This window comes from Myotis nattereri (assembly GCF_964212035.1).
Source record: "Myotis nattereri genome assembly, chromosome: 19".
NCBI lineage: Eukaryota > Metazoa > Chordata > Mammalia > Chiroptera > Vespertilionidae > Myotis > Myotis nattereri.
Genome location: NC_138095.1, coordinates 27,392,744 through 27,404,891, shown reverse-complemented (window position 1 = coordinate 27,404,891; position 12,148 = coordinate 27,392,744). Strand labels below are relative to the sequence as shown.

The 12,148-nt window shown below is 58.3% G+C and overlaps 1 protein-coding gene across 1 annotated transcript in view; it reads right to left on the bottom strand.

Moving 5' to 3' along the window:
• The window catches only part of DNAH10 (dynein axonemal heavy chain 10), a 68,848-nt gene extending 56,977 nt beyond the window's left edge, over positions 1 to 11,871 (bottom strand). Inside the window, exons 1-12 of the mRNA XM_081113751.1 lie at positions 11,637 to 11,871; positions 10,013 to 10,134; positions 9,480 to 9,663; positions 7,927 to 8,027; positions 6,804 to 6,912; positions 6,105 to 6,220; positions 5,677 to 5,893; positions 4,201 to 4,358; positions 3,317 to 3,547; positions 2,021 to 2,211; positions 1,178 to 1,376; positions 237 to 431 (exon numbers count right to left, since the gene is read on the bottom strand). Of these exons, the coding sequence (XP_080969877.1) occupies positions 237 to 431; positions 1,178 to 1,376; positions 2,021 to 2,211; positions 3,317 to 3,547; positions 4,201 to 4,358; positions 5,677 to 5,893; positions 6,105 to 6,220; positions 6,804 to 6,912; positions 7,927 to 8,027; positions 9,480 to 9,663; positions 10,013 to 10,134; positions 11,637 to 11,856 (2,043 nt within the window). The 5' untranslated portion in view covers positions 11,857 to 11,871. The remainder of the gene's footprint in view (positions 1 to 236; positions 432 to 1,177; positions 1,377 to 2,020; positions 2,212 to 3,316; positions 3,548 to 4,200; positions 4,359 to 5,676; positions 5,894 to 6,104; positions 6,221 to 6,803; positions 6,913 to 7,926; positions 8,028 to 9,479; positions 9,664 to 10,012; positions 10,135 to 11,636) is intronic.
• Positions 11,872 to 12,148: the final 277 nt, after the last annotated feature.

Here is a 12,148-nt window from a genome sequence, read left to right as displayed (position 1 = left end):
GGCGCCCGGCTCGATTTCAACGAATTCACCCAGGGAGAAGTGGGGACCAAGAAGACTGAGCGCTCACTTCGACCTTACGCTCTTCTGTGTTGTTTCCATATTTTACAAAAAAGCAGCTATTAACCTTTGTGATTAAAAAAATATATACATACAAAACTCAAAGGATACCTAAGCCGCCCGACAACTGAAAAAGGGAATATGGCGTCCGTGTCCCAGGTCGGCGGCGGGCTACTTGCCAGAACCTCGATCTTGAAGTCGTCCATCACGTACTTCCAGTAGTGCGAGGACTGGATGCAGAAAGGGTCGAAGGTCAGGCTCTCCATGGGGGTGACCAGGTTGTCCACCCGGCACAGGACGTCATCGATGCGTTTGGGGTCCCCGGTCACGGCCTTCAGTTCTGGACCAAATATGTTATAAAATTCCTCCATCACCTGCCCAAGCAACAGAAGACCAGGAGGTCACCTTCACTTTCGCATCGAATGTTCTCGCAACAAATGGACTGCACGCCAAGCCCGGTCTGAGGACCAGGACCCTGTCCCGCCGGAACCTCCCCCGTCTGAGCCCATGGGGACCAGGCCCGCTGCCTGCAGGACAGGAGCCAGACACCCTGACCAGCTGACAAAGCTTGTGTGCCCGGCCCCTCCCTCCCCCTCCTCCCTTGTGTCACGCCTCATCTGGGAGCAGCTCTATGGCCCTGCGCCCTGCAGGGGTCACTCAGCATTTCCCAGGACGGCTGCCCTGGGGCGGGAGCTGCTGGGCTCTGGCTTGACCCCGAGCCTTGCCAAGGCTGCCCCCTAGGCCACGAGTTCTCCGTGAGCTCTCGGGACTGCTCCTTGTCGGGCAGGGTCAATCCCCAGGCATTGTTTCTTGGACACAGTGTGACCCAAACAACACCGCAAGGACTTCACGGCTTTAAAAGGAGCCTGATACCCGACTGGTGTGGCCCGGCTGTAGAGCGTCCACCTAGGAACCAGGAGGTCACGGTTCGATTCCCGGTCAGGGCCCAGGCCCGGGTTGTGGGCTCGATCCCCAGTGTGGGGAGTGCAGGAGGCAGCCGATCGGAACTTCTCTCTCATCATTGGTGTTTCTTCTCTCTCCCTCTCCCTTCCTCTCTGAAATCAATAAAAATATATATTTTTTAAAAAAGAAAGAAAAGGAAACGCGCTCCGCTCCCTACCTGCAGGACGTCGTAGAGGTCCTGGCAGATGGTGGCCATGTAGTCCGTCCTCTCAAACAGCCGCTTTCGGTCGAACTCCCAGCGGGCCTCCCTCCCTGAGGCCTCGATCTTGGCCCTGGTGTCGAAGTAGGCCTTCTTCCACATGTCGAGGGAGTTCTTGGCCTCCAGGGTTTTGTGCTGCGCATTCGCCCGGTTTTCTCTGCGATCAGAGAGACGGAGGTGGGAGGGAAGGCGGAGACGCGGGGGATCCGAGCCACAGGCCCCGGGGAGCGGGTTTCTCGGGGAGGGCTCTGAGGAGCAGAGCCGCCCGTCACACGGCCTCTTTCTCCAGAAGCTTGCCGGCGGGCGGCTGCTCTGTCCCAAGGGCCAGGCTGGGACGGGAGTGCCGCACCGCGGCCCTGAGCTGAGGCAGCGCCCTCCCAGCGTGCACGGCTGCGGCTCGCGCGGGAGCGTTCTGGCTGAGCGGGAAGGGGCAGTGGCCGTGGGTCCCCGGCCACACGTCAGTGGTCGGGGCTGCAACATCGGAGCAAGATGACAGGGCCAGGACTCTGCCTCTGTCCCCTCCGTGGGCTTCTTTGGTAAGAAAGTGAAGAAAGACCTGTGTCTCCTCCAACATTGGATCCTCAGAGGCTGTTCCACCTGCGGGGCCTGGGGTCCGGAACTCAGAATCTCCTGACTCTGTGCCTCGGTCTCTCCAAGGGCAACTAAGTCCTAGTGAATAAATCACCCACATGGCCACCTAAGGGGTGTTACTCAGCCACGAGAAGGAATGAAGCGCTGGCCCACGCGACAGCCCGGGGAGCGGACACAGGGCACGGAGGACGCAGCGGGCCGGCGTCTTACCTGAACAAGGTGCGCAGGTTCACCACCCTGCAGACGCGCTCGGCGATCTCCCAGGCGATGCGCTCCATGAGGGGGATCATGCGCTCGTCCTTGTTGTAGTGCCGCGAGATGATCCACACCATGCGCAGCGCGCTCATCATGGAGGGGATGGTCTCCAGGACCACGTGGAAGCTGGACCCGTGCGTGATGTTCTGGCCGGAAGAGAGCAGAGCCAGCCAGCTTAGCCCGGGGCCCCCGACGTTCCCACAGCCTCCCGTGCGGGCCGGCGCTCCCACTCGCCCCACAGGCACTTGCGAGGGAGGATGAGTTGGACAAACAGAAGGCGTTTAAAATAGGTCGGAATGGACTGTGGGGGGAGCTTTGTAATTACAGCAAACACAGCAATTTACGGACGTGTGTAACACATGGGTGTCACGTGTATCGTACGCAGATAAAGACACTGAATTTAGTGGTAAGAGTGCCACCAGATGAATCGAGGCTGCTACTTTACAAGTGACCGGAGCCAGTGTTTTCCAAGCTGTGTCCCCGGCAGGGGGTGAAGGGATTTTGCCAGCACTCGGCACGTGTAGAAAGACACTTATTTCAGTGCGTATCAGAAGAACACAGATAACTCGCCTATCAGACCCGTGACAGCATCGGCATTATCGTTTAAGGTGAGGCTAGATTACACTCACATACAATCACACACGCACACGCACACGCACACCGTGCATAACCTAAAGCCAGCGTGCCGACGGCCTCGCCAGCTGAGCCGCACTGGTGAGGGCCAGGCAGCGGCGTTTGGCCGTTGTCACACATGGCGCTCATCAACCAGCTACCAAAGCTCTGTGGCCACCAAAAAACATACTATCTTTCTTGCTGATCTGACAAAAAAAAGACGGCTATTGTTTTGTCGGCCGCTGTCATGTTTTACTGGGCGACCTGAGGGAACAGAGGTCAGTGCCCTGACTAAAGGTCAGGGACTGCAGGTTTGAAAGCCCCTGCGGCAGGCGCCCCGGCTGAGACCGCTGGCTGAGGGCACAGACTTGCCGCTGGGGATGAGCCGGCGTGGGACGGGGACAGTGAGGCTGGGGACACAGCGTGGGACGGGGACAGTGATGCTGGGGACACAGCGTGGGACGGGGACAGTGATGCTGGGGACACAGCGTGGGACGGGGACAGTGATGCTGGGGACACAGCGCCGGGGATGCATTCAGTGCACTGCCCCACGCCGACACGTGGTCAGCACAGCGGCCGCTCCTACGCGCCGCCGAGGCAGCTGTAGAAGCCGCGCGGTCACCAAGGAAACGGGCGCACCTTGAAGTGGCGCTCCACGGTGGACAGGAAGCGCACGTTGTCCGAGGCCTCCATGTGCAGCTTGAAGAGGTCCGTCAGCACCGGCTGCAGGTTGGCCACGAGCAGGGAGTCCGCCTCCTTGATCACCTCCAGGACCTTCCTGACGATCGGGAGCTTGGTCTGCTCGTAGAGGGCGCTCAGCGTCGCGTTCCTCTCCCTCCAGAACTCGATCTCGGCCAGCGGACCGTTACCCTGGAGGCACACGGACACACAGCTGCTGTCCTCGTCCGTGGGGAGGGGGCAGTGGGGCTGCTCCCCATGCTCCACGCAGGGCGGATCCGCACGAGGACATCGGGATGGACATGTGACCCAGGAGGGCCGTCCAAGTGGGCCTCAGGACTTCACCTGGGAGTCGACAAAGCCACGTGGTCTCTCTCTGGACAATGTGGGATGCAGGGCCCGACACGCTACAAACCGCTACCCTGAAGGAAGCCAGCCTGAGAGGAAGCCCCCACAGAGAGGAGGGTGGCACTGAGAGATGCCCAGAGAAACAAAGCCAGGGCCTGATCAAACCATACCTGAAGCCAGCCTGCCTCTGGACTTTTCAGTTATGTGAGGCAACAACTGCTTTCTTACAGAAGCCCGCTGGGTGGTGTGTCCTGTTCTGCGCGGCCCAGCCCTCCTGACTGATACACAGCATCGCCTACATCAACCCAGGAAGCAACCTGGCAGCACACTGACAGCAGAGAGCCCACGACTACCTGGGGGGTGTTCACTTCCATCCTTTAAGGAGGCCCCAAAACAGGGAGAAAAGAGGCTGGACCACTGGGACCCCGGACACACGGCTCTTTCTCAGGGAGGCCGGGGTGGCTTGTGCAGGGTTCTCTGAGCGCCGCCCGCGGTACCTGTGGCGTCTTCTTCAGCTGGCCCTCCACGGCCACGGTGATCTGGCCCAGCCAGTTGATGACACACTGCTCCAAGCTCTCGACGATTTCCGGGTCGGCAGCCAGGGCGGACACCTCGCCCTCCACGCTGATGCTGGGCATTTCTAACTTGATCTCTCCTGCGAGGAGCAAAGTGCTCGGTCAACACTCTGGGGGAAATGACTCCAGACAATAATGTTCTGGTGGACCTGCTGGCTCTTGTCCCCACAGTCAGCGTAAGGGGACACATCCCCTGCCCTGACCCGCCTATACTTCATTACAGCATAGCTGAAACATCTTAGAGAATGCAGCATTGTTCCAAGGGTGAGCCCGATCAAACTGATGTAATTATTTAAGGTGTTCCTGAATTTAAAACCTACTAACTTCCATTTCAAAACTGAGCCCAAGGCGGTTTGGTTCAGTGGGGAGAGCGTCCGCTGGTGGACTGAAGGGTCCCAGGTTGGATTCTAGTCAAGGATGTGTCCCTGGGTTGCAGGCTCCCAGCCCTGGTCCCGGGCAGGCAGGAGGCAACCAATCGATGTGTCTCTCTCAAATTGGTGTTTCTCTCTGTCCCTCCCACTCCTTTCCACTCTCTCTAAAAATAAATTTTAAAAATATCCTCAGGTGAGGATAAAAAAAAAAAAGAAGGGCCAATTTCTAAAACAAAACTGACCAACCAGAACAATACAGCTAACATGTATGCGCTTTCCTTGCGGGCAGAGTGCCGCTGTAGGTGCCCCAGAGCTCGCCAGGTGAGCTCGCCAGGTGAGCACACCAGGTGAGCACGCCAGGTGAGCACGCCAGGTGAGCGTGCAGATCTGTCCTCTGGGACAGGAAGTCGGAACACACAGCACCCAACCAACCCTAATGCACACGGACGGGCATGTGAGATGGGCACTTAGAGAATACCTAGGCCTCAGTTGTATTTCAGCTCCAGGCCCAGAAGGTCAGCAAAACCAGGTAAGCAGCGCCAAGGCTGGCCTCAGGACCAGGTGCAGTGAGTGGTGGCCCGCCTGGCGCCGCCAGTCCCCCAGTGGAGGCCACAGCCCTGCAGGACACACCTGGGAAGCTGCTGAGTGTGCTGCTGAATCCTCCCCGGGGCCGCCCCTAAGACCTCCCCCATAAGTGTTCTCTATAAAAATTGAAAAAAAAGTGAACCGTCCCGCCAGCAGGCTCAGTGGTTGAGCATCGACCATGAACCAGGAGGTCTGGGCACAGGCCCGGGTTGCGGGCTCGATCCCCAGTAGGGGGCGTGCAGGAAGCAGCTGATCCATGATTCTCTCTCATCATTGATGTTTCTATCTCTCTCTCCTTTTTTCCTCTCTGAAATCAGTAAGAACATATTTTTTAAAAAAAAAAAAGAATCCTAAGTTAAAACAAAAAAGCTTGTGGACTCTTAAATTGCCTTCTTCAAGTAAAGTCATCATGCTTAACTAAAGAGGAGAGATGAAAGCTTACCTTCAAGCTGCTGCACTGTTCTTTGAATATTATTTGCAAATTTCTGGACGTTCATTAAGAACTCATCCCGTATTAACTGAACGCTGTGATACTCCACGGCCTCCCCGTGCGCGTTCAGGAGTTCCACTTCAGTATCGAGAGAGTCCAGCATTTCTCCGGGTGTCAGAGTCACGCTCGCCTCCTTGTGCTGATTGAAGGACAAAGCCGGCAAGAAAACCTGAAATGCCGAGGTGATGGAACCAATCACCATACGACCTCATGTCAATGACGTGCTCTCAGGACGCCCCTGGCTTGGAATCAAGGGCACAAATGGAAGGACAGAGCCAGGACGGGGCCTGAACCCACGAGCTGCCGACTGCCTGCTCACGGAGTGCCGCCGATGGCCGCAATCTTACACACGTGGGGCTATCTTCCTCCGCCCACCTCACCTGATACATAATGTCTCTGAGGAAGTGAAGCATGTTGGCATTTAGGATCCCGTACTCCAGCGTCTCGGGCATGATCTCCATCGCTTCCTTCATGTAGCTGGCCTCCGAGATCGTCTCTGAAAGGGAGCGGGCGCAGGGGGGCTGCGGGGTCGGCAAATGGCACACACCCCCAGGTCAGGGGCCAGCGGCCTCTGCCCAGACTCAGAGTACATGCCTGCCCTGGCCCACGGGACGCTGAGGCACCCACTGACGCACCGGGGGTCACGGACCGGGACACGCAGCACCTGAGCTCTCCACGGAGGAGCCCATCTAAGCCGGACAAGGAGGACCAACTAGGGTTTCCTAGAAACACCTGCTGGGCTCCCTGCTCTGCGGGTCTCCGCCTCCCATCAATGCCTCCCCAGGCCACTGGCAAAGTCCCTTCTGAATTCTGGGGTTCACATTGGGTGACAGTCTGCCGTGCTGCCCGGGGCGGACCAGGTATGAATCACTGCATCCACCAGAGACCAATCAGCACGGCAGACATTCGAATGTCACCTGGACGTCAGATTTCGGTCTAACGAGGGAAAATGGAAACACACCGGCAATTCTCAAGGTTCGGTCTCGGTGCGTCCTCCATCTGCGGAGACGTGCGCTGTGCTTTGCCGGACACCTTTCTCTCTAACACACCCACAACCGTGCACCCTCTCGGGAAGGTACCTTTTGTATTTCTCAGGAAAAACACCACGTTCTGGGCCAGAAACTCCTCGGGGACAGGAGTGCAGAGCACGTGGAGATGCGTCATGTCCACGATGTGCTTGACGGTCCTCTGAAACGGGGCAGCGCCGCCACAGGAGATACGTCATCCCCCCTCCCCCCCGACGACCTCACCCCCAGCTCAGCTGCACTGTCCCCTCCAGGCCCAGCTCTGCTCTCACTCCTGGCAGCGCAGACGCAGCTGCACCTCAGGCCCGAGCCACTCACGGTTTAAAAAAAAAAAACAAATGACCTGACAGGGTTTTCGGGGCCACGCTTTGCAACAGACCAAGACTGGATTCCGTGTTGGGGGTGGGGCATGTGCATACAGCAGTTACGTGTTATTTCCCTGAGCAGAGGTCAAGCTAAATGCTTGCATGCCACCCGGGACCTGTACGGGAAAGGGTTAACTCGGCAGGCCTCGATGTCCAAACCTTGCACATTGCAAAGTGTTTGGCTCTGGCCCTGAGTGCACCCGGTTGCGAACCCCTCCGCTTTTGGAGCATCCACCTGACACCAGTGTCTGTCCACCAGAGGGAAGTTTCTACCGACTCAGTGATACGGTGACAGCCCGTCTGCCTGGGGCGTGGGTAGCACTAGAGCAGTTTGACCTCTGAGGGTGCTGGGACTGAGCAGCTAAAGTGAGACATGAGGGCACTTCCTGCCTGTGGGACTGACCCCCTGGACACCAAGGCTCAGGTGAGCTTCCCTGATTTGCGACACTTCACACCTGTTGTCCCACGCAGGCAGCTGCTGGGAGAATTAGCTCTGTCCATGTCCCCACCCCCGGGGCGGGCCAGGGGGAAGCTCAGGCCTGCACTCAGCTGGCCTCTGCCCCAGCCTCCTTTTCCCTTGTTGATTTGCATCTGCCTGCTTTCCCTGAGATAAACTCTATCCGGGACTACAAAAGCTCTTCTGGGTTCTGGGAGTCATGCAGCGAACCATGCGATCCCAGGGGGTCTCGGGGACTCCCACCACCGCAGAAGGCTGTCATCTCCAGGCCTCGGAGGACCTGTGTCGGTCCCCCAGCCTCCTCAGAAGGCACCGAACTCCCAATGCCTCCCGAGGAGACGAGAGGCGCGCGTACCTTGGCGAGCCTGTGTTCCGGTCGCTCTCTGACCCAGTTGTCATCCTCTGTGCTCATCATGGACTGAAACATGGAACTGGCTCTCGAATGCCCATTCTTAGCTGCAAAACGTCATTCGATGAACAAGAGGAGCCGCTCGGAGAACCGGGTTCCCTCCCAGCAAGACCAAACGCCTCAAGCTGTCCAGGAGCACGTTTCATGCTACAGGCCTGGCATCAAAAGGCCGCACTCGCGTCTTTTACAAATGGACCCTCTCATGGCCTCAGCTCACACTCTCGTCGGGAGAGTTGTACTGCATTTTGGATGGGTCCTCAATCAGAAATGTAGCACGTGTGTGCACGTGTGTGCATATGCGTGTGTGCACGTGTGCGTGTGTGTGTGCATGTGTGTGTGTGCATGTGTGTGTGTGCATGTGTGTGTGTGCATGTGTGTATCTTCTACGACTGTGTCCAACGAGTGACTTCCCAGTGTTTTACTTTGAAAAATGGAGTTTTATCACCAGGACGAGAATCACCGCTGACACGTTAGCATGTGCTCCTTTTTCACTACAAAACTCGAAACGTGTGGGCGATGCAGAGAAAAGTCATCTAGACGACGTGGCCTGGTCAGAACCGCCCAGTGGGCAGGTCACGGCGCGTGGTCAGCCCCAGGCACAGGACTTCCCAGCTTTGCTGCGAGCAGGCCCGGTCCATCCAAGGCTCACAGGCCTTTGAAACGCCTCCTGTCGGACTGCTCCTCCTACAGCCCCCCCCCACTTCAGGGAGCACCCCATCTCTACTGTCCTGTCAACCCAACCCCGTCTGTCCCCCATGCCCCTGCCGTCCTCCTCCTGTGGCCCCTTCATCTCGAATGCATAAAAGAAACCGCAACCGCTTACTCTTAGGAGCCCCTGCGACCCGGCTCCCAGGAAATGTCACCAGTTTGGCCCAAACAGACGCATAAAACTTCCCTGCAGCCCCAGCCCTGGAGGGTGTGTGTCTGTCGGTTGAGCACCGGCCTGTGCACCTTGGGCGCCAGTTTGATTGCCAGGACACAGGCCTGCGCTGCCCTCGGGCCCCAGTAGGGGGCGTGCAGGAGGCAGCGGGTGGCTGTTTCTCTCCGTCTCCTTTCCTCTCTTTAAAATCAGTAAAAACATATTTTTTAAAAAACACACACAAACCCCTCTGCAGGTATGGACGTTTCTTACATCCACAGGAGAAAAGAGGGAGATGCAGACACAGGCCCACCGGGAGGACGCCATGTGACCAGAGGCCGAAATGCAGGATGGCCTCCAAGCCAACGGCTGACCACCACCACCCACCAGCCGCTGGGGAGCAGGGGGGTCCCCCGGGACCCTGCAGGGGGCGCTCGGCCCAGCGGACAGCTCCCCTCAGGCGTGCGGCCTGCAGAAGCCGCCATGGAGGGAAACTGACAGCGCACCCGCCCGTCAGCCCCGCATGTTCCCTCCCGCGACCTACACGCCTCGGCGCCGCGAGGGTCAACAGCGGAAATGAGTCCCGTCCGGGCAACAACCTTTCCGGTTCTGCCCGCGGAGCGCCCTCCGAACCCCGCACCTGACACTTTGTCCATGGACTCGATCTTCAGAGATTTGGTCTCTTCTTCCTCCGCTTCATCCCCCTCCGAGGCGGAAACCTCGTCTTCGCAGCCGGAGAAATGGAAAGAGAAGAATAAGTCATCACTGACTCGTGGCCGGACACACCTGGCATCGCAGCTCTCCTCGGGGCGGAGGAGCTGGACCTGGCGGGAGAGCCGAGCCTATGGGAGGGGGTATCCACCGGAAGTGACCCCGGTTGACCCGGAAGCTGGCCCCGGGCAGTAAGCGGTCCCTCCCCCACCCCTGCCCTTGGAATGGAAAGTTCCGCCCACCGTCCCAGCGCGGGAGGCCTTTGCAAGGGCACAGCCTGAGAGAACCGCGTGTGGTTGAGACCACGTGGGTGGGGGCCACGACTGATCCCCGCCGAGGCCTGTCGGTAAACTAAGGTCCTGGAGGTCCCCGTTGCGCCAGGGCCCCCAACAAGCCTACGATGGGAGCCCCCTGGCTCAGTAAACCGGTCGGTCAACAATCCGGCTGCCCTTCTCCATGCACAGGGGCCAGTTTGTGAACCAACACGGTCATACAGAAACATTCGAGGTAGCGAGACAGCCGTAAGCGATGCAAAGCGAAGCCGTGCAAATCCTCCAGCGGGGAGGGCACTGGCATCCTCCGATCTGGCGACAGTGGAGACGAACCAAAAGGAGGGGAAGGGCGGGGGAGAGTCAGAGGCAGCCCAGAAACAGACCACCCCCCCAGGAGGTGTCCAAGCGCCTTTGGAGGGCCCAGGAATTAACCGGGGACCCTCTAAAGTGGGAATGGAATCTGGGTCCATGCAGAAGGGGGACATCCAGCCAGGAGACACTGGGCTACGCGTGTGAGTATACACCGCACCGCAAACAGCGGCCACACCGAGTGCAAGTCGAGTCCATTTCTTAGGGTGTTGATATATATATTTTAAGTACAAAATCAGGGTGACTGAAATTTGGCCCATGTTAAACAGTCGACCCCGTTCGTGTATCTTTGTGTCCATATTTTCACTTGGTGATAATGAGGGTCTAAATTCAAGGTCCTGCTATAACATAACATCCAAGTCCAAAGGTCTGCCTGGGAGAAAGTAATGAAAGGCTGGAAGAATAGATCCCTCTCCCTGGGTGCCGCTAGCAATTTGCTATGGTGGTTATGTTGTGGTTTTAGCTTTTTCTACAACGCAAAATAAGTGTATTGCCTGTGCGGCATGGCTCAGTGGTTGAGCATCAACCTATGAACCAGGAGGTCATGGTTCTATTCCAGGTCAGGGCACAGGCCTGGGTTGTGGGCTCGATCCCCAGTGTGGGGCATGTAGGAGGCAGCTGATCCATGATTCTCTCTCATCACTGATGTTTCTAACGCCCTCTTCCTCTCTGAAATCAATAAAAATATTTTTTTAAAAATATAAATAAATAAAATCGGCTGCCTTTTTTAAAACCTCGTTAGCAAATTCTTTTTTTAAAATATATTTTATTGATTTTTTACAGAGAGGAAGGGAGAGGGATAGAGAGTTAGAAACATCGATCAGCTGCCTCCTGCACACTCCCCACTGGGGATGTGCCCGCAACCAAGGTACATGCCTTTGACAGAAATCGAACCTGGGACCTTTGAGTCCGCAGGCTGACGCTCTATCCACTGAGCCAAAACGGCTAGGGCTGCACATTGCTTTCCAGTTGCATGTCAGGAACCTCGGGAGATAGCTCTTCCGCCCAGGGCACACCTGCCAGTATCAGGGAGAGGAAGGAGGAAGCGTCGCCCCAGCACCCAGGCGGGTCTCTGGCCTGTCACTGAGCAGTGGCTCCTATTCTTGAATCTTGACTGCCTGGGTGACCTACGTGGTGAGTCATTTCGGCCTCTCTGTGCCGCAGCTTGCTCCTCTGTAAAATGGGTTAACAATACTCCCACCTCACAGCATGAATGAGCTGTTATAAGCCTGGAACCGAACCGGTGCGAAGGAAGCACTGAGTCAGCGTTTGCTGCGACTATGCCCTCCCAGCCGGCTGTGCGAGCAGGGGCAGCTCCCCGCTCACCCGGGACCCCGGCAGTCCCCGCACTGGGTGGGCGACCACAACCATCAAAGGCCGGCACCCGAGGGAGGCGGAGGTCGGGGTGGGTGGGCAGCCGCCGGGGGAGGGAGCGGCGGGCTCACCGGCGTCCACCTCGACCTCCACCTCCTCGGGCAGCACCTTCCGGTAGAAGAAGAGCGTGGCGGCGCCCTCCTCCTCGCTGGTGTGGTTGAGGAAGTGCAGGATGAGGTCCTCCGCCTCGCCGTCGTTGCGGACCAGCAGCTCCTCGAAGAGCTGGGGGTCTGTGAGGCCCAAGGCCGTGTACACGCGGTCGCGTATCCACTGCACCCGCAGGTCGTCCATGGCCGCGAAGGGAGCCCAGCGGCCGGCAGGCAGGCGTCCTTGGCAACGGCGCCCCTAGCAACGGCCGCTCCGGCAACGGCCGCCACCACGTGGACCCCGCGGACCCCGCCTCAGTCCAGGGGCACGCCCCACACCGGTCCCCGGTCCCCGCGCTGGCAGAGGCGCGGGCCCAGACGCGGGAGAGGGTGGATCCGAGCCCTCGAGGGAAGCCCGGGTGCCCCCAGCCTCCGCGCGGAGGGGTGAGGGGTGAAGGTGAGGGGCTCCTCCCGAGACGTGGGTCTACCCTTCCTCC